This window comes from Oryctolagus cuniculus, chromosome 5 (genome assembly GCF_051225735.1).
Source record: "Oryctolagus cuniculus isolate XC-2025 breed Fujian yellow rabbit chromosome 5, ASM5122573v1, whole genome shotgun sequence".
Taxonomy (NCBI): Eukaryota; Metazoa; Chordata; class Mammalia; order Lagomorpha; family Leporidae; genus Oryctolagus; species Oryctolagus cuniculus.
Genome location: NC_142871.1, coordinates 52,927,653 through 52,950,660, shown reverse-complemented (window position 1 = coordinate 52,950,660; position 23,008 = coordinate 52,927,653). Strand labels below are relative to the sequence as shown.

The window sequence follows — 23,008 nt, the reverse complement described above, 5'->3', positions numbered from 1 at the left end:
AAAAGTCCAATTAAACTATGGCTTTTAGTTTGCTCAATTAAATATTCAGTGATGTTCTATATTTTAATAGTTTTTACCTAAAAAGTACAAGGTAATAAGAAATATCATATATAATAAATTTTAAAAACAATTTTCTTTTAAGGAAATAGTGAGGCCATGACTATATTGATTTGTTTTTAAGTTACCACTAAAATAAAACATTCCTAACCAATCTTTCCAAATTCATAGACTTATATAAGCCCATATATAGGCCTCTATATTTACAACATACCATATAATCATAGAAATAACAAGTAGCAGTTATAAAACTTAACAGTCTGTTCTAATTGTTTCACTATAAAAGCCAATGGAGGCTTCCCTAAGCAGTGAGTTAATAAGATCCACTAATTCCTTAAAATCAGCAGTTAAAGCATAAAGAGTTTGGATAAAAACCAGTTAAAATTTACAAAGCAAGATCTAACTAATTTAGGATAAACTAGTTTCATACTTTGCTTCTTTCCTGTTACTGCCCTCAAATGGTTGAAAGGATGTTTCTAAAAAGGCTTTGGTTTTTTGTTTATTCATTCTTTGTTTTATAGGAGTATTTTCATGGAATTTAATACAGAGAAACATGCTGATAACATCTAAACTAAGCAAAATGTTATGAAGTTAGTAAAATGTAATTTCCACTATTTTACATGGAGCCTTGTAGGAACAAATTTCTCCAGGAATTTCTCCCATCAGAAGTTAGTCTAGATAATTTACTGCTTCTACATGCCAAACCTACATCAATGAATGTTGTCAAACAAATTGGTGATTTACTCAACAGAATGCTCTAGACACATGAAGACCTCCCAATTTATTGTAAATCATAAAATAAATGTTTTCACAAAAAGTCTACCTTCTGGAGTTCAAACCAAAATCGGACAAGGTTAACATTAGATGGAGCTTTCCAATCTAATTGTAGACTAGTGTTCTCTGGAACCAAGGCATAAGGTTTTTCTGGTGTGTCGAACATTTTGACAGTGACAGGATGACTCTCAGTACACCACATTTCCTCCGAGTGACAGGCTAGAACCTTTTTGTAGAAAAAAAAATCACTTAACCTTTTCAGAATCATGTTCTTGAGAATGTCAATAAACAGAGCCCTATACACTCTGTACCTTTAACACATACTGCTGTCCACCAGACAGTCCAGGAACAAGGAAAGCAAGCCTTCCATTTGGAAATTCGCTCTGTCTTCGAGGAGTCTCAGGAATTCGAGCCAGATGTGAGATTGCCAACTGATAGCGGACTGACTCCTTAGGACCATTTGGCTTGTGAGATTCTCTCCAGGATATAAGGAGGCTGGTGTCTGATAGTACGGTAGCATTAATGAGAAAAACTGCCTCTGGTACTGAAATAAAGAATAATGAATGATAAGGGATTCTGCAACCATACTGAAAGGTGGGAAGAAATGAGGGAGCCTTAGCTGAGGAAAAATCGTATCGCGTGGGCAGAATGAGTAACAGAAGCTCAGAAGAAAAACCAACCTCTTACAGAATGATAAGTTTACAAGGAGCCTGAAAGGCTTATTTTTGCCCAATGACCATTCTCTGACTCCAGCTCAATGACATGGCCAATGATGAACAAACTCATTCTGGTGACTATTGTGACTATCATCAGAGATGTCTAAAAGAACTGCATCACTTCATTATAATCATCACATTTACAGATCCTAGACCTATTTTCTTTAAGGGACTGATGTCATAATACTTTAAATCTCAATGGCCTCAATACACTTCCCACAGAGTAAGGCTTGGTTTCCCTTCATTTCATCTCACATTGACAGACATAGGAATGCATGGGAAGAGAGTGACACTATGTGGTAAGACCCAAGAATGTGTCTCTTGGTCAAACTACTGATTCTACTGTTTTCACTTTCAAGTTGATTTCCACTTTGGTAGAATATTATTCATCATCTTCAGGAGTTAGAGTACAAGTCAGGTCATTAGAATATTTTTCTACAGATACATTTCTCTTATTAAATTTAAAAATGCACTAATAAAGGTTACTTAACATTTGTATAAAATATACACATTCATTTCACATATAACACATAATTCTACTCCAGGAAACCATAGCAAATCCACAACTCACCTCCACTTTCAGTTTTACCCCAAATCTCCTTTCCCATAGGTGACTGTTCCAAAGGATCTGCATAATAATTCTTCACAGCTATCTGTATCACATATGTTGAAAATGGTTGTAAACCTTCAATAAGGGCTATCTTGTTCTGAAATTCCTGCAATTATTTTTCAAAATGAATACCTCATTCATATATTTTATACAAATGGGTAGAAAGCATTTAATCAACATGGGAAAAATTGAAAAATGCCAAATAATTAATTTATCTTAAAATTATTCATTATTAATAACAATGTCACTTCCTAATCAACCCACACATGAGTTGTTTTGGTATCTCCCAGAATAAATGCCAATGATCAGCAGGCCTCAGCAAATTTTGTGGCATAACTCAATTCAAATAGGAAGGTAAATAACAGAAAACTATTTTGTTAGCATTACACTAGAAATTCAACAAGATGATATTGTAAGGCTGTGACACATGAGTAAATACAATAAAAGATTAAGCTATATAATTTAAAAATTATTAGAAATAAAGTTTATAGGACCAGCATTGTAGTGTAGCAGGTAAAGCCACCATCTGCGACAGTGGCATCCCATATGGGTGCCTGTTCATGTCCCGGCTGCTCCACTTTCAAACCAACTCCCTGATAATGCTCTTGGAAAAAGCAATGAAAAATGGCCAAAGTGTTTGGGCTTCTGCCATCCATGTGGGAGACCCAGATAAAGCTCCTAGCTCCTGGCTTTGGCTTGGCTCAGCAAGGGCTGCTGTGGCCATCTGAAGACTGAACCAGCAGGTGGAAGGTTTCTCTCTCTCTCTCTCTCTCTCTATATATATATATATATATGTATATATATAGAATATATAGAATATATTTTATATATTAAAATATAATAGAGCCTAGGGAGATTTCTGACGCCATAAACAAGAGTGTCAAATTGTTAAGTCAACAACAGGAGTCACTGTGTACTTACTCCTTATGTGGGATCTCTGTCCTTAATGTGTTGTCCAATGTGAATTAATGCTATAACTAGTACTGAAACAGTATTTTACACATTATGTTCTGTGTGGGTGCAAACTGATGAAATCTTTACTTAATATATACTAAATCAATCTTCTGTATATAAAGATAATTGAAAATGAATCTTGATATGAATGGAATGGGAGAGGGAGCGGGAGATGGGAGGGGTGCGAGTAGGGGGGAAGTTATGGGGTGGGAGCCATTGTAATCCATAAACTGTACTTTGGAAAATTATATTTACTAAATAAAAGTTTTAAAAAAGTTATATTTGTAAAGAAAGGTTAAAATAGATGAAAGAGGGAAAAAGTCACACGTAGTTTATGGCAAAGCGTATGGTGCTTGATGTCCAATAGACAATGGTCAATTTTACCTTTTCAATTGGTAAATTGAAGCCAAAGAAGATAATGAATGTAGATGATTCCATCACTAGGATAAATGCATCACTAAAGTTAATACTGAATGACTACTGACAATTCATTCATTCACTCAAGAAATATCCAGTGAGTGCTAGACAGTGCCAAGTACCAGGTGAGGTGCTAGAGCTACAATGATGAATAATACTAGACACAGTGCTTGGATAACAGAGCATTTCAAGACGTACAGGAATGGCAGACAAAACATAACACACAATTCTTATATTAGGTTAATGCAATGGAGAAGAGGCTCATGGCATTGTCTTTCATTTCCAATTCATTTCTTATTCCTCATTTTTCAGTCTCCTGGATAGGCCACAAAAACAAGTCTCTATCACTCTCAGGTATTGATAATCAGTGATGGGAACAAACCCTATTCTTTCAGGATACTCAAGAAATTGTTTCCATGGCAATCTATCAGCTCATCAATGTCAATCTACTTCCTTGAAGCTTAATTCCAGACAAGAAGACTAGAACACTGTATGTTCTGACAAAAAACTGGCTGTAAGAATTTGCATAATACTGCATTTCAGAACACACGTGAAATACTTTTCTGTAATTGATAATTCTATATCCAAACAAATGAATCTTGTGAAAAAAAAAACAAAGACCACTAGCTCCAATCTTACCAGCATTCTATACTTCCAGCCAGAGCTGTTTTTCTCATCCTTAACTTCTGTGTAATAAACCATGTATGTTGGAGTAGGGCTGGTGATGCCGTACCATGTGAGGTTTGTCTTGGCAGGAGGTAATCTAATTGTGATGCTAGTGTTAGTGGCATTAAGTATAGTTGGTTCTTCAATGTCCAAAGATAGAGACAGAAATGCTTTATCTAAAACAAACAAAAAAATAAATATACACATCCATATGTATATGAGAGGAACAGCAAATTTTTTAAACATCAAAGGTAATAGCAAAGGCTAGAAAGAAATTTGTAAAACATGTATAACATTTGCTTGTGAGGATAAATATGAACATGATTTTTTTGAGGAATCAAAAATGGCTGCATCTTGACACTGTGTGCGACAGACACTGCTAGATTCTACCCAATATTCTCTGGCTATTTGTCAAATTTATGTCTGATAGTGTTTAGTATGCCATGCCCAGAGGAAAACACTCCATTTCTGGAGTTCAATGGCAGCTGGGGCAATTATGTGACACATACAGTCTGGCACTGAGATGTAATGTGGGTGGCTGCTCAATGGGCTTTCACATTCTGCCCAACCCTTCACATCGGCAGTTTCCTTGGGCTAGAATGATCTTCCTCACCTACAAACCCTTACTTACGGCTCAGTTCTTGCATCATCTTGCTTCCTAGTTAACCCAGAGGAGGAGCATCTCCTTTGTGTTCCCAACACACCTCCAGCGTTCTTCTATCACATCACCAGTCATTTTAATTTTGGCTTTCCTTTTCCTTTTAGTGCTTTTTTTCCTTTATCTGTCACTAGAATGTAGCCACTTGGGCTGAAACTGTGTTTGATTTATCTTTGTTCCTTCAGAGACTCAGGAGGGTGCCTGACACATGAGGTACTTAATAAATGTTGTTGGTCTGTATTAATTTGTACTCTCAGAATATAAAATGCATCCATTGCATTCAAAAAGTAAAGAGATTATAAGGAAAATGTCTAAGTCCTAAATGACTTGACCAAACAGCTCCATCACTCACTGACCTTATGCCCTGGGGAAGGTTACTCCAGCTCTTCTGTAAACAAAGACCACAACCAGTTTCACAGATATTTATTTATTAATCTATTGCTTGTACATAGGAGAGTTCTCTCTGACTTTCTGACTTTCAAATAAATACAAAATAATACAAATTTTTAAAAATAAACTTCAGCTATTACTATCATCATTAGTGAGACCATAGAAAAATTAAGGAACATATAATGCTTGACTGATTTATGGATTCTAAAATCATAAAAGAATGATCAAGATTAGAACCACATGGGACTGGCACTGTGGTGTAGTGGGCTAAGCTTCTGCCTGGAGCACTGGCACCCCATATGGATGTCAGGTTGTGTCCAGGCTACGCCTCTTCCAATCCATCTTTCTGCTACGACCTGGGAAAGCAGAAATTGGCCCAAGTCCTTGGGCCCCTGCACTTGTGTGAGAGACCCAGAAGAAGCTCCTGGCTCTTGGCTTCAGATTGGCACAGCTCCAGCTGTTACAGCCATTTGGGAAGTGAACCAGCAGATAGAAGACCTTTCTCTCTGTCTTTCCCTCCCTCTGTCTATAACTCTTCTTCTCAAATAAATAAATAAATCTTTAAAAAATAATATTAATACAACATCATGAATTTCCTGCAACAGGGAATAACCGAAGGAGCTTGTGAACCTAATTTGAAAACATTTGAAAGGCGCAGAAGTGTGGAGAAGGGTAATTTCACCAAAGTTACAAAATAGGCCATTCTCCAGTTCAGTCAACATTTATCCAAGAGTACCAAATTTCTGCAAATTTCAGGTCGTTTAGATTATGATAATGGGATGGTCATGTTAACAACCAAAGTAATAATGTGATTCAATGGCCATTGCTACTTTTTTCACTTGCTGTTTTTATTTAATGGATATGGTATGACATATTGAAGTGTTGGAAATATGATTAATGACAGGAAAACAAGTTTTCCCCATGTTTTCTCTTTAGCTTTTATCTCACATATTTCAAAGATTTAAATGCCTAAGGAGAAAAGGGAGCAATGTAACTGGTAATTGCTTAAGATTTCCAGCAGATGGAGGTAAAGTACTCTTAATGTACCTAGAAAGTTTCAAAATAAAATTGACTTGCTTCAAAGAAAATAATGAGAATATTACATTAATCATATTTTAATGAGTTCCTTTTACGAAAACTCCTGCTACTTAGTACTTCTGTTTTTGAGGTTGTGCATGTATTTGCTTTTGTTTGTGCACACATGTGTATTAGTGTGTGTGCATGTATGTGTTCTTGTTTGTGTGTGGTAGGTTGTATGTGTGTGTTATTCAACTTTAAACAGATATAGCATGGACTTTTTAAAATAGACTTTATTCATGTAGTATAGTTTTAGACTGACACAAAATTGAGATGAAGGTACAAAGATTTCCCATTTAACTCCCACCCCACACATGCACAGACTCCCCCACCAGCAATAGCTTCTACAAGAATGACACATTTGTTGGAATCCATATTGATACATCAGTGTCACACAAATTCCATAGTTCATATTAGGATTTACACTTCCGTTGTACATCTTACAGGTTTGGACAAGGGTATAGTGACGTGTCCACAGTACAAATTCAGACAGAGCAGTCTTACTGCCATAAAAATCTCTTTGCCTAGTCATTCCTCCTTCCCCTATCCCACCCCAGAAAGCAATGATCTTATCATTGCCTCTACAGTTTTTACTTTTCAAGAATGTCATGTGATTGGAATCCTACAGTTTGTAGTCTTTTCAAATGAATTCTTTCACTTATTACTTATATGTATCTAAGTTTCTTCCATACTTTTTCATGGCTTCATATCTCATTTCTTTTTAACTCTAGATAGTGTCCATTGTTTAAAAGTATTAAAGTTTATTTATGCATTCATCTACGAAAGGACATCTTAATTGCTTTCAAGTTTTGGCAATTATAAATAAAGTTTTTATAAACAACCATGGACTGGTTTTTGTACAGAGATATATTTTCAATTCATTTAAGTAAGTACAAGGAGCATGATTTATGGATCATACACTAAGATTCTGTTTGGTTTTCTAAGAAACTGCCAAATTGGAGTGCCAATTCAAGTCCCAGCTGGTACGAATCTAATCCAGTTTTTCCTGATAATGCACCTGGGAATGCAGCAAAAGTCAGCCCAAGTGAATGGGCCCTTGCCACCCATGGGGGAGACCAGGATGGAGTACCTGCCTCCTGACTTCAGCATGGTCCAGCCTTGGCTGTTGCAGTCATTTGAGGAGTGAACCAATGAATGGGAAGATTCTCTCTCTCTCTCTCTCTCTCTCTCTCTCTCTCCTGTTAGTCTGCCTTTCAAATAAATCTTTTTTTAAAAAAAGAAATTGCCAAGCTGTTTTCCAAATTGTCTGTACCAGTTTACATTTCCACCAGTGATCATAAGTAACTATTATTTAACATCCTTGCCAATATTTGGTGTTATCAATATTCTGTATTTTGATAATTCTGATAAGTATGTATTACTGTTTATTTTTGTCCTAATTTGCAGTTCCCTGATGACATAGGATTTGAAACATTTTTATGTCTTACCATGCATAATCTGAATGACCACTTTTTATATATTCTTGAGTTGTCTTTAAGGTCTTTGGCCAATTTATTTTTAAAGACTCATTGTATTTATTTGAAGACAGAGTTACAGAGAGAGGCAGAGACAGAAAGAGGTCTTCTACTCCACTGGTTCACGCCCCAAATGACCACAACAGCCAGAGTTGAGTGGACCCAAAGCCAGGAACCAGGAGCTTCTTCCAGGTCTCCCATGTGAGTGAAGGTGGCCAAGGACTTGGGCCATCTTCTACTGCTTTCCCAGGCCATAGCAGAGAGCTGGATTGCAAGAGGAGCATCCAGGACTCGAACCGGCGCCTATATGGGATGCCGACGCTGCAGGCTGGGGCTTTAATCCACTGCACCACAGCGCTGGCCCCTGGCAAATTTTTTTAAATTTTATTTAATAAATATAAATCTCCAACATACAACTTTTGGATTATAACAGCTTTTTCCCCCCATAACCTCCCTCCCACCTGCAACCATCCCATCTCCCACTCCCTCTCCCATCCCATTCACATCAATATTCATTTTCAATTATCTTTATATGCAGAAGATCAACTTAGTATATACTAAGTAAAGATTTCAACAGTTTGCACCCACACAGAAACATAAAGTGTAAAGTACTATTTGAGTACTAGTTATACCATTAATTCACATAGCACAACACATTAAGGACAGAGATCCTACATAGGGAATAAGTGCAGAATGACTCCTGTTGTTGATTTAACAACACTCTTATTTATGACATCAGTAAACACCCAAGGCTCTTGTCATGAGCTGACAAGGCTATGGAAGTCTCTTGAGTTCGCCAACTCCAGTCTTATTTAGACAAGGCCATATTCAAAGTGGAAGTTCTCTCCTCCCTTCAGAGAAAGGTACCTCCTTCTTTGATGGCCCCATTCTTTCCACTGGTATCTCACTCACAGAGATTTTCATTTAGGTCACTTTTTTTTCCACAGTGTCTTGGCTTTCTATGCCTGAGAAACTCTCATGGGCTTTTTAGCCAGATCTGAATGCCTTAAGGGCTGATTCTGAGGCCAGAGTGCTGTTTAGGACATCTGCCATTCTATGAGTCTGCTGTGTATCCCACTTCCCATGTTGGATTGTTCTCTCCTTTTTAATTCTATCAGTTAGTATTAGCAGACATTAGTCTTGTTTATGTGATTTCTTTGACTCTTAATCCTATCATTATGATATATTATGAACTGAAACTTATCACTTTGACTAGTGAGGTGGCATTGGTACATGCCACCTTGTAGGGATAGGATTGGAATCCCCTGGCACATTTCTAACTCTACCATTAGGGGTAAGTCCGATTGAGCATGTGCTGAACTGTACATCTCCTCCCTCTCTTATTTCTACTCTTATATTTAACAGGGATCACTTTTTGGTTAAATTTAAATTCCTAAGAATAATTGTGTGTTAATTAAAGAGTTCAACCAATGGTATTAAGTAGAAGAAAAAAATACTAGAAGGACTAAAGTAGTAAGTTGTTCCTCGACAGTCAGGACACAGACTGATCAAGTCATTGTTTTTCATAGTGCCCATTTTACTTCAACAGATTTCCTTTTAAGGGCCCAGTTAGTTGTCACAGATCAGGGAGAACATATGATATTTGTCCATTTGGGACTGGCTTATTTCACTCAGCATGATGTTTTCAAGATTCCTCCATTTTGTTGTAAATGACCAGATTTCATTTTTTTTTTTTTTTGCTGCTGTATAGTACTCTATAGATTACATATCCCATATTTTCTTTATCCAGTCTTCTGTTGGTGGGCATTTAGGTTAATTCCATGTCTTAGCTACTGTGAATTGAGCTGCAATAAACATTGAAGTGCAAACAGCTCTTTTATTTATTTATTTATTTATTTATTGACAGGCAGAGTGGACAGTGAGAGAGAGAGACAGAGAGAAAGTTCTCCCTTTGCCGTTGGTTCACCCTCCAATGGCCGCCGCGGCCAGCGCGCTGCGGCCGGCGCACCACGCTGATCTGATGGCAGGAGCCAGGTACTTATCCTGGTCTCCCATGGGGTGCAGGGCCCAAGTACTCGGGCCATCCTCCACTGCACTCCCTGGCCACAGCAGAGAGCTGACCTGGAAGAGGGGCAACCGGGACAGAATCCAGCGCCCCAACCGGGACTAGAACCCAGTGTGCTGGCACCGCAAGGCAGAGGATTAGCCTAGTGAGCTGCGGTGCCGGTGGGAGACAGCTCTTTTATTTACCAATTTAATTTCCTTTGGGTAAATTCCAAGGAGTAGGATGGCTGGGTTGTATGGTAGAGCTATATTCAGGTTCCAGAGCAATCTTTAAACTGACTTCCATAGTGGCTTTACCAGTTTGCATTCCCACCAACAGTGGGTTAGTGTCCCTTTTTCCCCACATCCTCGCCAGCATCTGCTGTTCATAGTTTTCTGTATGTAAGCCATTCTAACTGGGGTGAGGTGAAACCTCATTGTGGTTTTGATTTGGATTTCCCTGATGGCTAGTGATCCTGAACATTTTTTCATGTGTCTGTTGGCCATTTGGATTTCCTCTTTTGAAAAATGTCTATTTAGGTCCTTGGCCCATCTCTTAAGTGGGTTGTTTGTAGTATTCTGTAGATTCCCAACAATATTTTTTAGATTTCTATTTTCCTCTTCTTTTCTTCGGTTTGACTGTATACTTTCCTGTGCTCTGTCTTCTAAGTCCAATATTCTCTTTTCTATCTCACTGATTCTGTCTTTAAGGCTCTCAAATGTGTTTTTCATTTGTTTATTGAATTTTCATTTCATTTTGGTTTCTCTTCAATATCTCAATTTCATGTTCTACTAAATTCCTCATTTCATTTTGATTCCTCCTTTGGATTTCATTTTCACGAGAGAGATTTTCTGTCCTGTCCTGTATGGATTTTTGTAGTTCATGCATTTGTCTTTGATAACTTCTAAATGTTCTTATCATAAATTTTTTTAATTCCATATCTTGCATTTCTTCTATCTCATCATCTTCATATTCTTGTATTGGAGTGTATGCTCATTTGGGAGCATCATGATATCTTCCTTATTCTTGCTTCTTTGGTTTTTGCATTTGTTATTTAGCACTGTGGAGATATTCTTTGGTTTCTTCTTCCTCTTTCCCCCCTCCCCCCCCCCCCCCCCGCTGTGGTGGCTTTTCTCATTATACTATGACTCTGGATTAAGTGTACTGTCTGCTTTTGGTGAATCTCTAGAGGCTTGTGGTGGGTGTGGCCAGAGAGCTCTATTCAGTTGTTCAGGGTTAAGGGTGTGCCAAAGGTGACACACCCAGGTTTTGTGTGGTAAATCTTCTCTCCCTCTTTTTTTTTTTTTTTTTTTATTCAGAAGGGAAGTAATTCCACTCAGCTGAGCTCTTCTCCTTGACGGCAATGAGTGCTAGCCCCAGTGGGTATAATATTCGTCTGCTCTGTACCAAGGACCACACAAAGGATCAGTGCAGTCCTCAGTGTAAGTACAGATTCCCCTGCAATGTCTCCCACTGGGTAGCCAAGGCTACCAAGTTTGTGGCATCTCACACCAAGACTACTCACATCTTAGCCACACCGTGAGTTCTCTCACAAACCCTTAATTTTTTTTTTTCACAGTCCTGGTTCATAAGCTCCACACATTCACTAGATCTTAGTCTCCTGTTATTATTCCCAACCAGAGTCAAGTCTTTCTCTTTGGCTGAGGGCGGGCACAGCTCCAGGCTTGCACAGCTGTTACGTGTTCCAAAATGGCCCCTGTTCTATTGTCTCGCGCACCTTTGTAAGGTGTGTGGAGAGAGAGAATAGTGTCCGTACTGTCCCTTTTGTTTTTTTCTCTCCTCTAGTTAAGCTGGTGTACTTTCCTCCACGGGGATTCAAGCCTCGTTCCCTCTAGGCTCTTCCTTCCACTTTTCCACCAGTATCTTGGGCTACCGTGGTTTCACCTCACCTCTCTTTCCAGCACTGGTGTGGAGAAGAATCTCGGCAGCTAGGTTCCCAAGCCATGGGCGCCCATGTCCTCCACGTAGACTCACCGTGTCCTTCTAATTCCTGAAGAGTTTCCTTTGCAGTTTTTTCCATAACTCTTCCCTGAGACTTCACTATCTCCACTTTTATTAAACTATCTTTTCCTGGACTATCAGTGAGCTCCCTCCCTATTCCGCCATCTTGGAGCCCCTCTCACCAATTTTTAAATTAAGTCATCTGCCTTCTTATTGTCAAGTCTTAAGAGTTCTTTGTAATTATTTCTTTAAAATAGGTTAAATACCAGTCCTTTATCAAATATCTTTTGCAAATATATTCTCCCACTCTGTGACTTGTCCTTTCATACTCTTGACAATGTCTCTCACAGAACAGACATGCTTTATTTTAATTAAGTCCAATTCACCAATTCTTCTTCTCATGGATCATAACATTGATGTCATGTTGTAAGTCATTGCCAAACTCAAACTCAATGTCATCCATATTGTATTCTGAGTCTTTTAAGTCTTTTATAGCTTGAGGTTTTTTTCTTTGAAGATTAATTTATTTATTTGAAAGGCAGAATTACAGAGATGTAGAGGCAGAGAGAGAGGTCTTCCATCCACTGGTTCACTCCCCAGATGGCCACAACAACCAGAGCTGCACTGATACAAAGCCAGGAGCCAGGAGCTTCTTCTGGGTCTCCCACAACAGTTCAGGGGCCTAAGAACTTGGGTCATCTTCCACTGCTTTCCCAGGCCATAGCAGAGTTCTGGTTCAGAACTGGAGCAGCTGGGACTCAAACCAGCACCATATGAAATGCCAGCACTGCAGGGAGCAGCTTTACCCGCTGCAATACAGTGCTGGCCCCTGTAGTGTGAGCTTTATCTTTAGGTCTGTCATCCATTTTGAGTTCATTTTTGTGAAGGGTGTGATGTTTTGGGCTGCATTCATTATTTTGCATATGAACATTCAGTTGTTTCAGCAGGATTTGTTGAAGACTGTCTTCTACATTGTGTTTCTGTTAGCTATTTATCAAAGATCACTTGACTATATTTACATGGCTCTATTTTGCCCATAACAGCCAAGCCTGAACCAAGCTGAAACCATTTGTGTCTCCCACATATGTGTCAGGGCCCAAGTACTTAGGCAGTCATCTACTGCCTTCCCAGCTGCATTGGCAGAAATATAGATTGGAAGCAGAGCATCTGGGACTCAAACAGGCATGCTAATATGGTATGTGAATGTCATAAGCAGCAGCTTAACCCACTTTGCCACAGCACCACCTGCTACACTAACAGCATCTTAACAACTAGGACAAAATGCCCTCCCTGAGTTCCAGGAATTTTCTGTCAGTTCCCTCAGAGTTTCTACATAGATTCTCATGCCGTCTGCGAAGAAAGATGGTGTTATTTCATCATTCCCAATCAATATGATTTTTATTTCCTTTTCTCATCTTATTACATACTAGCACTGCCAGTACAGTGTTGAAAAGAAATGGTGAAGGAGAGGGGATTAAGACGGCTGAGTAGGGAGGGAGTTTATTGCTCTAGTCTAGGAGATGATAGCTTTTAAAAAGTGGAAAGAGTGCAGTCTCAGAGAAGAGTTAGGGAGAAAACAGCAGAGGAAACTCTATGCAAATTGTAAGGACACAGTGGACCTACAGAGAGGGTGAGAACACGCACAACTCAGGACTCCAGCAGCAGAGGGCCTCCACAACACCATTACAGAGTGAGGTGAGACCAGACTGCAGCAGCCCAAGCCACTGGTGAAAAAACTGCAGGATGAGCCTAGAGGGAATTCAGCGTGGAGCCCCATGGAGGATAGTGTACCTGCCAAAAGTAAAGGAGAGAAAACAAAGGGGAGATACGTTTTCTCCCTCCCTGATCACCCTGCAACTGCATCTTGTAGCAAGCTGACAGAGAGCACGTGCCATTTTGTACATATGTAACACAACACTTCCATACTAGATTGTGCAGATGATGAGATTGAAGAAATGCCAGAAATGGAATTCAAAAAATTGATCATAGGATTACTTAGAAGTAATCGGAAGCAAATGCATGAACTAATGAAATCTATACATGACATGAAAGAAAATTTCTCCCACAAAATTGAGATCTTAAACAGCAATCAAAATGAAATATTGGAAATGAAGAATTCAATAAGACAAATAAAAAATGCAGGGGCCGGTGCTGTGGTGTAGCAGGCAAAGCTGCTGCCTGCAGTGTCAGCATCCCATATAGGCGCCTGTTCGAGTCCCGGCTGCTCCACCTCCGATTCAGCTCTCTGCTATGGCCTGGGAAAGCAGCAGAAGATGACCCAAGTCCTTGGGTCCCTGCATCCATGTGGAAGATCTGGAAGAAGCTCCTGGCTCCTAGCTTTGGGTAGGCACAGCTCTGGCCCTTGTGGTCTCCGGAAAGCGAACCAGCAAATGAAGACCTCTCTCTCTCTCTCTCTCTGCCTCTCCTTCTGTCTGTGTGTAACTCTGACCTTCAAATAAATAAATCTTTTAAAAAATGCAGTGGAGAGCTTTAACAACAGATGCAGTGATGCAGAAGAAAGAATATCCAACTTAGAAGACAAAGCACAGAAATTATACACTCAAACCAAAAACAAGAAGAGGAAATTAGATAACTAAAAAAACAATGTTTGTAATATACAGGATATTATCAAATGACCCAACATATGGGTTCTAGGAGTTCCTGAAGGCATAGAAAGAGAGAAAAGACTAGAAGGCCTTGTTAGTGAAATAGCAGAAAACTTCCCTAATTTGGTGAAAGAAAGGGACATCAAGTGCAGGAAGCATATAAAACTCCTAATAGACATGACCAGAAAAGATCTTCACCATAACACATTGTAACCAAACTCACCACAGTGAAACATAAAGAAAAGATTGTAAAATGTGCAACCAATAGAAAGGAGAAATTATTTGCAAACTATTCAACTGATAAAGGATTAATAACAAGAATATATGAAGAGATCAAGAAACTCCACAACAACAAAACAAACAACCCAGTTAAGAAATGGGCAAAGGACACTTAAACACACATTTTTCGAAAGGGGAAATCCAGATGGCCAATATACACATGAAAAAATGTTCAGGATCACTAGCAATCAGGGAAATGCAAATCGAAACCAAACTGAGATTGCACCTCACCCCAGTTAGAATGCCTTTCAAACAGAAATCAACAAACAACAAACGCTGGAGAGGATGTGGGGAAAAAGGTACCCTAATCCACTGTTGGTAGGAATATAAACTGGTAAAACCACTATAGAAAACAGTTTGGAGATTCAGAAATCTGAATATAGACCTACCATAAAACTTAGCCATCCCACTCCTGGGAATTTACCCAAGGGAAATGAAATCAGTAAATAAAAGAGTTATCTGCACCCCCATGTTTATTGCAGCTCAATTCACAATAGCTAAGACATGGAATCAATCTAAATGCCCATCAACTGAATACTGGATAAAGAAGTTATGGGATTTGTACTCAATGGAACACTATACAGTGGTTAAAAAAAAATGAAATCCAGTCATTTGCAACAAAATGGATGAATCTGGAAAACATCATACTTAGTGAAATAAGCCAGTCCCAAAGGCATGAATATGATATATTCTCCCTGATCTGTGATAACTAATAATGCACCTAAAATGAAATCTGTAGAAGTGAAATTGACACTTTGAGAAGCAATGACTGTCAAGGAACAGGTTTTTTTCTCTTCTTCATACTATTTGTTGAACTCATTACTTAAAATAGAGTTAATCATATGTGTATAAAGTCAATTGAAAATAGATCTCAGTAAAACATAAGAGTGGGAATAAGGGAGAAGGAAGTTTGTAACTGTAAAGCTGTATAGTTCTGCATACATTCCTACAAACTTACTTCTTTTTTTCTTTTCTTTTCTTTTCTTTTTTTTTTTTTTTTTTTTTTTTTTTTGACAGGCAGAGTGGACAGTGAGAGAGAGAGACATAGAGAAAGGTCTTCCTTTTGCCGTTGGTTCACCCTCCAATGGCCACCGCGGTCGGCACGCTGCGGCCAGCGCACCACGCTGATCCGATGGCAGGAGCCAGGTACTTATCCTGGCCTCCCATGGGGTGCAGGGCCCAAGTACTCGGGCCATCCTCCACTGCACCCCCGGGCCACAGCAGAGAGCTGGCCTGGAAGAGGGGCAACCGGGACAGAATCCAGCACCCCGACCGGGACTAGAACCTGGTGTGCCGGCGCTGCAAGGCGGAGGATTAGCCTAGTGAGCCGCGGCACCAGCCTTTTTCTTTCTTTTTTTTTTTTTTTTTTTTTTCAGACTTACTTCTAAGGGTACAGTTTAAAAACTTGTCATGTGACTCCAAATCCCATTAAGCTGGGTGGTAAAAATGCCATCTTAATCGTTAAAGTGATCAAATTAAGTGTTAAAGTGATCATATAGATAGGATTAAATGTTAAAGTGATCATATAAATGAGATCAAATGTCTGGTAATAATAATAGATAGAATATAAAAGGAGAGAATGCTCCAACATGGAAAGCAGTCCTCACAGCAGACTCATGGAATGACAACCGCTTTAAATAGCACTCAGAATCAGCCCTTAAGACATTCTGGTCTGGCTGAAAAGCCCATGTGAGCATTTCAAGCCTGGAAATCCAAGACATTGTGGCAAAAAAGTGTCCTACATGAATGATCTCTGTGAAAGAGACCCCAGTGGAAAGAAGCAGCCATCAAAGAAGGATGTACTTTTCTCTGAAGGGAGAAAAGAACTTCCACTTTGCTAATGGTCTCGTCTAAATACTGACAGAGATTGGGGATTCAAAGGCATCCATAGCCTTGGCAACTCATGTCAACAGCCTCAGGTGATCTCTGATGTCATACATAAGAGTGTTAATTGTTAAATTAACAACAAGAGTCAATGCGCACCTCCCATGCAGGACTTCTGTTCTCAATGAGTTGTATTATGAGAATTAACTGTAAAACTTGTTCTCAGTTTTTTTGTGTGTGCAAATTGTTGAATCTTTACTCAGTATACAGTTGGTCTTCTGTCTATAAAGTTAATCGAAAATGAATCTTAATGAAGAATGGGGCTGGGGATGGGAGAAGGAGTAGGTGCAGTGGGAATGTGGGTGGGAGAACAGGTATGGTGGGAAGAATCACTATATTTCTAAAATTGTACTTATGACATTTGTACTCACTAAATAAAAGGTTTCTTTTGGAAAAAAAGGAAAAGAAGTGGTGAGAGGGAACAGCCTTGTCTTATTCCTGATCTTAGTAGAAAAGTTCATAATTTCTCATCATTAAGTAAGATGCTGGCTGTAAGATTTGTATTGTTGTTCTTTGTCAAGTTGAAGAAGTTTCCCTCTGTCCCTAATTTCCTGAGATTTTTATTCATGAATTTGTGTTGGATTGCGTCAAAAGTTTGTTCTATATCTAATGATACGATTATGTGCTTTTCCCCTTTACTCTGTTGATGTAATGGATTACATTAACTGATTTTCAAATATTGAACCAGACTTGCTTAGCTAGGTTAGATCTCACTTGATTGTGATGTATGACTACTTTATGTATTTTTGGATCCTCTTTGCTAAGATTTTGTTGATGATTTCTGCATCCATACTCAGGAGAGATGTTGGTTTGAGGTTTTCTTTTCTTGTAATATTTTGTCTGGTTTTGGTATTAGGATAATGCTGTTCTCACAGAATGAATTCCTTCTATGATCTAACTAGTTGTTTCCCCTCTACTTCTTTCTTCTAAGATTATGGATATCAGTTTAATTTCTTCCTTAAATGTTTGACAGAATTCACCATTGAATTCATCTGGACCTAGTGCTCTCTATTTTTGAAGGCTATTAATTACTGAGTCAATGTTTTTCATTGAAAGTAGATTGATTCAAGTAGCCTATTTCTTCTTGTGTGAGTTTTGGCAAATTTCTCTTTAAAGAAATTGCTCATTTTCTCTAGGTTATATAATTTATGTGTCAAGTGGTAAATAATATTTATTAATTATTTTAGTGGCCATGGGATCTGAAATAATGTCACCTCCTCCATTTCTGATATTAGTAATTTGTGTGTTACCTTTTCATTTATTTTTAAGCCTGGCTACAGTGTTGTCAATTTTATTATGTTTTCAAAGAATCAGCTTTTGGTTTCATTGATTTTTCTCTGTTGATTTGGTATTTTCAACATTGATGATTCTGCTCTACTTCTTTTAATATTGTTTCTTTGGATTTTTTTATTTAATTTACTCTGAGAAGTTTCTTAAGCAGGAGGCCTAGATGATTAATTTCAGTGTTTTCCCTTCTATAGTGTGCATTTAATGCTATAAATTTCCTCAAGTATTGCTTCTGCTGATTCTCATAAATTTTGTAAATTATATTTTCATTTTAATTTAGTTAAAAATTTTTTAGTCTCTCTTGAGATTTCTTCTTTGGCCCATATGTTATATTAAATTGCACTGACCCAGCCATCACAGCCATTTGGAGAGTGGCCCAGCAGATGGAAGATACCTCTCTCCTCTGAAACTGCCTCTCAAACAAATAATATTTAAAAATAAATATATTTATATAATAGTTATATGTACTTATATACATGGCAGCAAAGATTTATACATGTTAAGTAGAACTACATAATACTATAATAACATTACATATTAATATGTAAGACTTCAGTATGTAATATTGCAGAATGCCTGCTACATGATGCTACAATTAATACTGCCACTTTACATTGAAAAATATCTAAGGTCTATGTAATGCTTTTGACACCACTGGGAGAACTAAAATGTCATCAACAGAGAAATAAAGACAAGGAACAGAAATCGTGGGACTGAGAGAAAAAGGCAAGCATCAACAACAAAAGAGCACAGATGTAGACATGTTGCTACTACAGCCCAAGCTGTATAAACACACAGGTGGTTTGTGATTCAGGGCAAACAGCAATCACAGTGCACACTGAAGACTGACAGAGTTCACAGCAGTGCTGAGAACCCAAGAAAGGGATTGGTAGAACAGCCTTGGAGAAGAAGACATTGTAAGATTTTTCTGACCCTAAACCGGGAAAACACACCGATTATGAATGTGACTTCATTACCTGGGAAAGGCTGCACAGCTGAACTGTAAGCCAAGATATGTGTCCTTCTTGGGACCTTCACCTGAGAGATAATGGTCCCATTGCTTTTCTTTGCTTGATAAATCTTTGAGCTGTCCTTTTCCGGAATGATCCAGTAAATAAACTCCCCATCCACAGTTAAGCTAACAAGTGTTTTTCCTGTTGATTAAAACATAAATAAAAAATATAAAGAACAACATACATATCTTTAATTTCCTACTCTGTGCAATGTTCAAAATCCTTTTTGGTATTAATATTACTAAATTTTAAGTCTTCCTACTATTTTGTTATAAAAAATACTTTTTATTTCATGTCATTTGGCTGAATGAGATATTTTCCAATTTTAGATCCAGATCTACCCAATAAGGTAAATAGTATTGTAATCAACTTCATTTAGTAGAAGTGGAAGAAGTCAAAGAGCTTGATCAGATTTCAAGAATGGAGTGGGATTTCTCTATCAACTAATTTGGTAGGATTCTAGCTAATTGGAATAAGTGAGGGTGGACACATAAATAAGCCAAAGTAGAGGCTTGGTCAAGAATAAGACTCAGAGATGCATAACTAAACTTTAATCAAGGAAAGAGTCAGGAGCAGGTATGGTGGCCCAATAGCTAAGCTGCTGCCTATGACACCAGCATCTGATATGACTGCTTGTTTGACTATACTGCTTGGCTTCCTTTCCAGCTCCCTGCTAATGTACCTGGAAAAGCAGTGGAAGATGACCCAAGTACCTGGGCCCCTACCACCTACCTGGAATACCAGGATGGAGTTCCTGGTTCCTGGCTTCAGCCTGGCTCAAATATTGCTGCCATTTAGGGAATGAGCCAGCATATAAAAGATTCTCTCTCTCCCTTTCCCTCTCCCTCTCCCACTCCCTCTCCCTCTCCCTCTCTCTCTCTCTCTATATGTGTGTGTGTGTGTGTGTGTGTGTGTGTGTGGTGAGTGTGTGTGTGTGTATGTGTCTCTCTCTCTGCAACTCTGCCTTTCAAATAAAATAAATATTAAAAAAAGGAAAGAGTGTCACAGATTAACAGACACAAGTAATTTTCCTAAGAGATGAAGTTCAAGTCATTATCCCTATTCTCCAACCACCCATTGAATGCTTGTAAGAATTGTTTCTAAAAGACTCTGGATGACAAGTCAACAAACCATATGTGCAACTATAACGCAAACACATATATTTCACATATATTTACAATCTCTACAACTTCACTATATAGTCCAGCACTGCCCAATAGAACAGTCAATGAAGATGGAAATGTTTTATTACCTACATTATCCAATATTAATTAATTTTTTGTGACTTTTGAGAACTTGAAATATAATTAATAATAATTAATGTGACTAAGGAATTAAACGTTTATTTTAATTTTAATTCATTTTAATTTAAAACACATGTGACTAGTGATTACTAAATCAGACAAAATGCGGAGCAGACTTTTAAGAGTACATAGGGCATTTAGAATATTTTTTTTCCTTTGGAATTCCTCCTAATTAGACTTTCCCTGCTTAAGCATATGAATTTCAACAAACAGATCTGATAAGTATTGACCAATTCATACTGCAACTGGAGTCAATGGGAGCATCAAAGGGGGAATAAAAGTATTGGTGAGATTATAAATGTTGCGGTTTGGTCCAGTTTTAACACCTCTACTAACTTCTGAACAAGCTATCTGTAAAATGTTACCCTTTGGATAAGTTATCTATAAATGAGAGTACTAATACCTAGCTCACTGGGTTATTGTGAAGATTAAATGAGATAATACATTTAGTAGCACGCTTATATTATTTCACTAAATTATAACTTTAATGTTAATTACAAGATATTTTAAAAATATAAATTTAGAAAAATTATGTGAGTGCCTACATTTTCCTGGAAACAACCTGATTGGAATTCTACAAGAACATCTGCCATGGTCCAGAGTAAATACAGTATGTGTATACTTTTGAGTATTTGTGGAAAGCAATCCCTTTCTAAATGGGGCATGAGGGGCTGCTATTACTAATGAAGAGCTATATATACACATTAATGTCTTACCAAGCATGGAAGGCACCATGATAACTCTCCAACACTGACATCCTTCCAGATCCATAGCCCAGATCTCTTGCCCTTTGGCAAAGTATATCTGTGGTTTTTCTAGGTCAGAGGTATCAACAGTCATTGCTCCACTTAACTCATATTCAGTCACATTACAAGAACATTGGCTCTTTCCATCTTGCTGGTTTGTGGCTGTGGGTTGCAGAATGCGGTGCAAGGTGTGATTTATAATACTGCAGTAGAACATCTGATAGCCAAAATCGGAAACTTCTGTCCAATACAGGCGACTAAAGGGGGAAAAAAGTCCCTCAAACTTAATGAATAAAATATATTATTTCACATATTAGTTTCTAGGAACAAATGCAACCTTTGGAGAGAGGCAGTTCAAACAACCAATAACAAGAATTGTAATTCATAGCATTTTCCAATGATACATCAATAAATGTGTTTACTACTAAAGCCTTGCATTAGAATGATCTTAGGTACTGTATTATATGATCCAACACTTGCTGTTAATATGAACTATATCTGTATACTTCCTGTAAATTCCTATCTACGTTTTCCACCTATCGAGTTTATTTCTGCTTATTTAACACTAGCTAACAAAATAGCCTCTACCCATGTTAATGGCACAAGCAAAAAATATGCTTCCAGCCTGAAAAATTGCTACTCAGTTGATGATTGGTGGCCTTAAAACTCATTTTATGAAGCTAATAATCCAACTAAAATAATTGAGTCCAAAATAACTTTTGCTGGGAAAGACAAAATGCCCATCCATTCCTGTCTGCCTCTTACCACTGTCTAGTCCCCTTCTTATCATTAGCAACTGATTATCCTATTAAGTTCACTAATATCAAAATCTGCTACCAGTTTTGTTCTGGCAATTAACTTTAGGTTAGTCAAATTGTCAGTATAGATTGAATTTACATATTTGTAGTTCAGCTAATAATTTATAAGTAGAATGGGTGTAGGCAGAGTGGTCACATTAGCAGCAAGAAATTGAGATTTTTCCAGCACTGCCCTGCTGCCCTGACAGCACAGCCCACAGCTCCGCAGCCTAGCCAAAAGCACAGCAATCCAGCTGTCCAAACCACCCCCTTCTGTGAACCCTCAAAACCCCTCTACATCCATACACTTCCCAAATCCCTGCTTGTGTGCTCCCGTAATCCCTCTTCCTCTGCACTGTACAAACCTTCTTTCATGTGCTAACCAAACTGTCTTTCCATGTACTACTCACAAATCCCTGCCATGCTCTAACAACCTCTGCCATGGAGCAGAAAACCACAATTTCCTTCTTTCTTTATTTTTGTAAAGATTATTTATTTATTTGGAATGCAGAGTGAGAGAGAGGCAGAGGCAGAAAAAGAGAGAGAGAAGTCTTCCATCTACTGGTTCACTTCCCCAGATGGCCACAATGGCCAGAGCTGGGCCTATCCAAAGCCAGGAGCCAGGCGCTTCTTCTGGGTCTCCCATGCAGGTGCAGGAGCCCAAGGACTTGGACCATCTTCTACTGCTTTCCCAGGCCATAACAGAGCTAAATCAGAAGTGAGCAGCTGGGACTGAACCTGCACCCATATGGGATGCCGGCACAGCAGGCAGCAGCTTCACCCACTAAGCCATAGGGCCAGCCCTGTACCACAATTTCTGAAGTTTGGGCACTTACAACCAATACCAGATAAAAATATCCAATATGGCTGCTGTCTGTGATAATATCACCATGATTAACACTCCCACTCCCATCATGCATCTAACAAAACAATGCTTCTGAAATTTCAAAAAAGGGGCAAGGAAATTAGAAGTATTAAAATCCTACTCCAGGCTGGCGCCGCGGCTCACTAGGCTAATCCTCCGCCTTGCAGCGCCGGCACACCGGGTTCTAGTCCCAGTCAGGGCACCGGATTCTGTCCTGGTTGCCCCTCTTCCAGGCCAGCTCTCTGCTGTGGCCTGGGAGTGCAGTGGAGGATGGCCCAAGTGCTTGGGCCCTGCACCCCATGGGAGACCAGGATAAGTACCTGGCTCCTGCCATCGGATCAGCGTGGTGCGCTGGCCGCAGCGCGCCAGCCACGGCAGCCATTGGAGGGTGAACCAACGGCAAAAGGAAGACCTTTCTCTCTGTCTCTCTCTCTCACTGTCCACTCTGCCTGTCAAAAAAAAAAAA

The 23,008-nt window shown here is 38.7% G+C and overlaps 1 protein-coding gene across 6 annotated transcripts in view; it reads right to left on the bottom strand.

Moving 5' to 3' along the window:
• ROS1 (ROS proto-oncogene 1, receptor tyrosine kinase) overlaps positions 1 to 23,008 on the bottom strand; it is a 168,288-nt gene that overhangs the window by 61,787 nt on the left and 83,493 nt on the right. For 3 of the 6 annotated variants that reach the window (XM_089333731.1, XM_089333732.1, XM_051855385.3), the window contains exons 26-31: positions 20,851 to 21,137; positions 18,795 to 18,971; positions 4,168 to 4,370; positions 2,119 to 2,263; positions 1,143 to 1,375; positions 881 to 1,057 (exon numbers count right to left, since the gene is read on the bottom strand). In XM_089333731.1, coding sequence (XP_089189857.1) covers positions 881 to 1,057; positions 1,143 to 1,375; positions 2,119 to 2,263; positions 4,168 to 4,370; positions 18,795 to 18,971; positions 20,851 to 21,137 — 1,222 coding nt within the window. Of the gene's footprint in view, positions 1 to 880; positions 1,058 to 1,142; positions 1,376 to 2,118; positions 2,264 to 3,520; positions 3,552 to 4,167; positions 4,371 to 18,794; positions 18,972 to 20,850; positions 21,138 to 23,008 lie in introns of those variants that run through there. The other 3 variants (XR_016234524.1, XM_089333733.1, XM_089333734.1) reach the window with 3 other exon arrangements.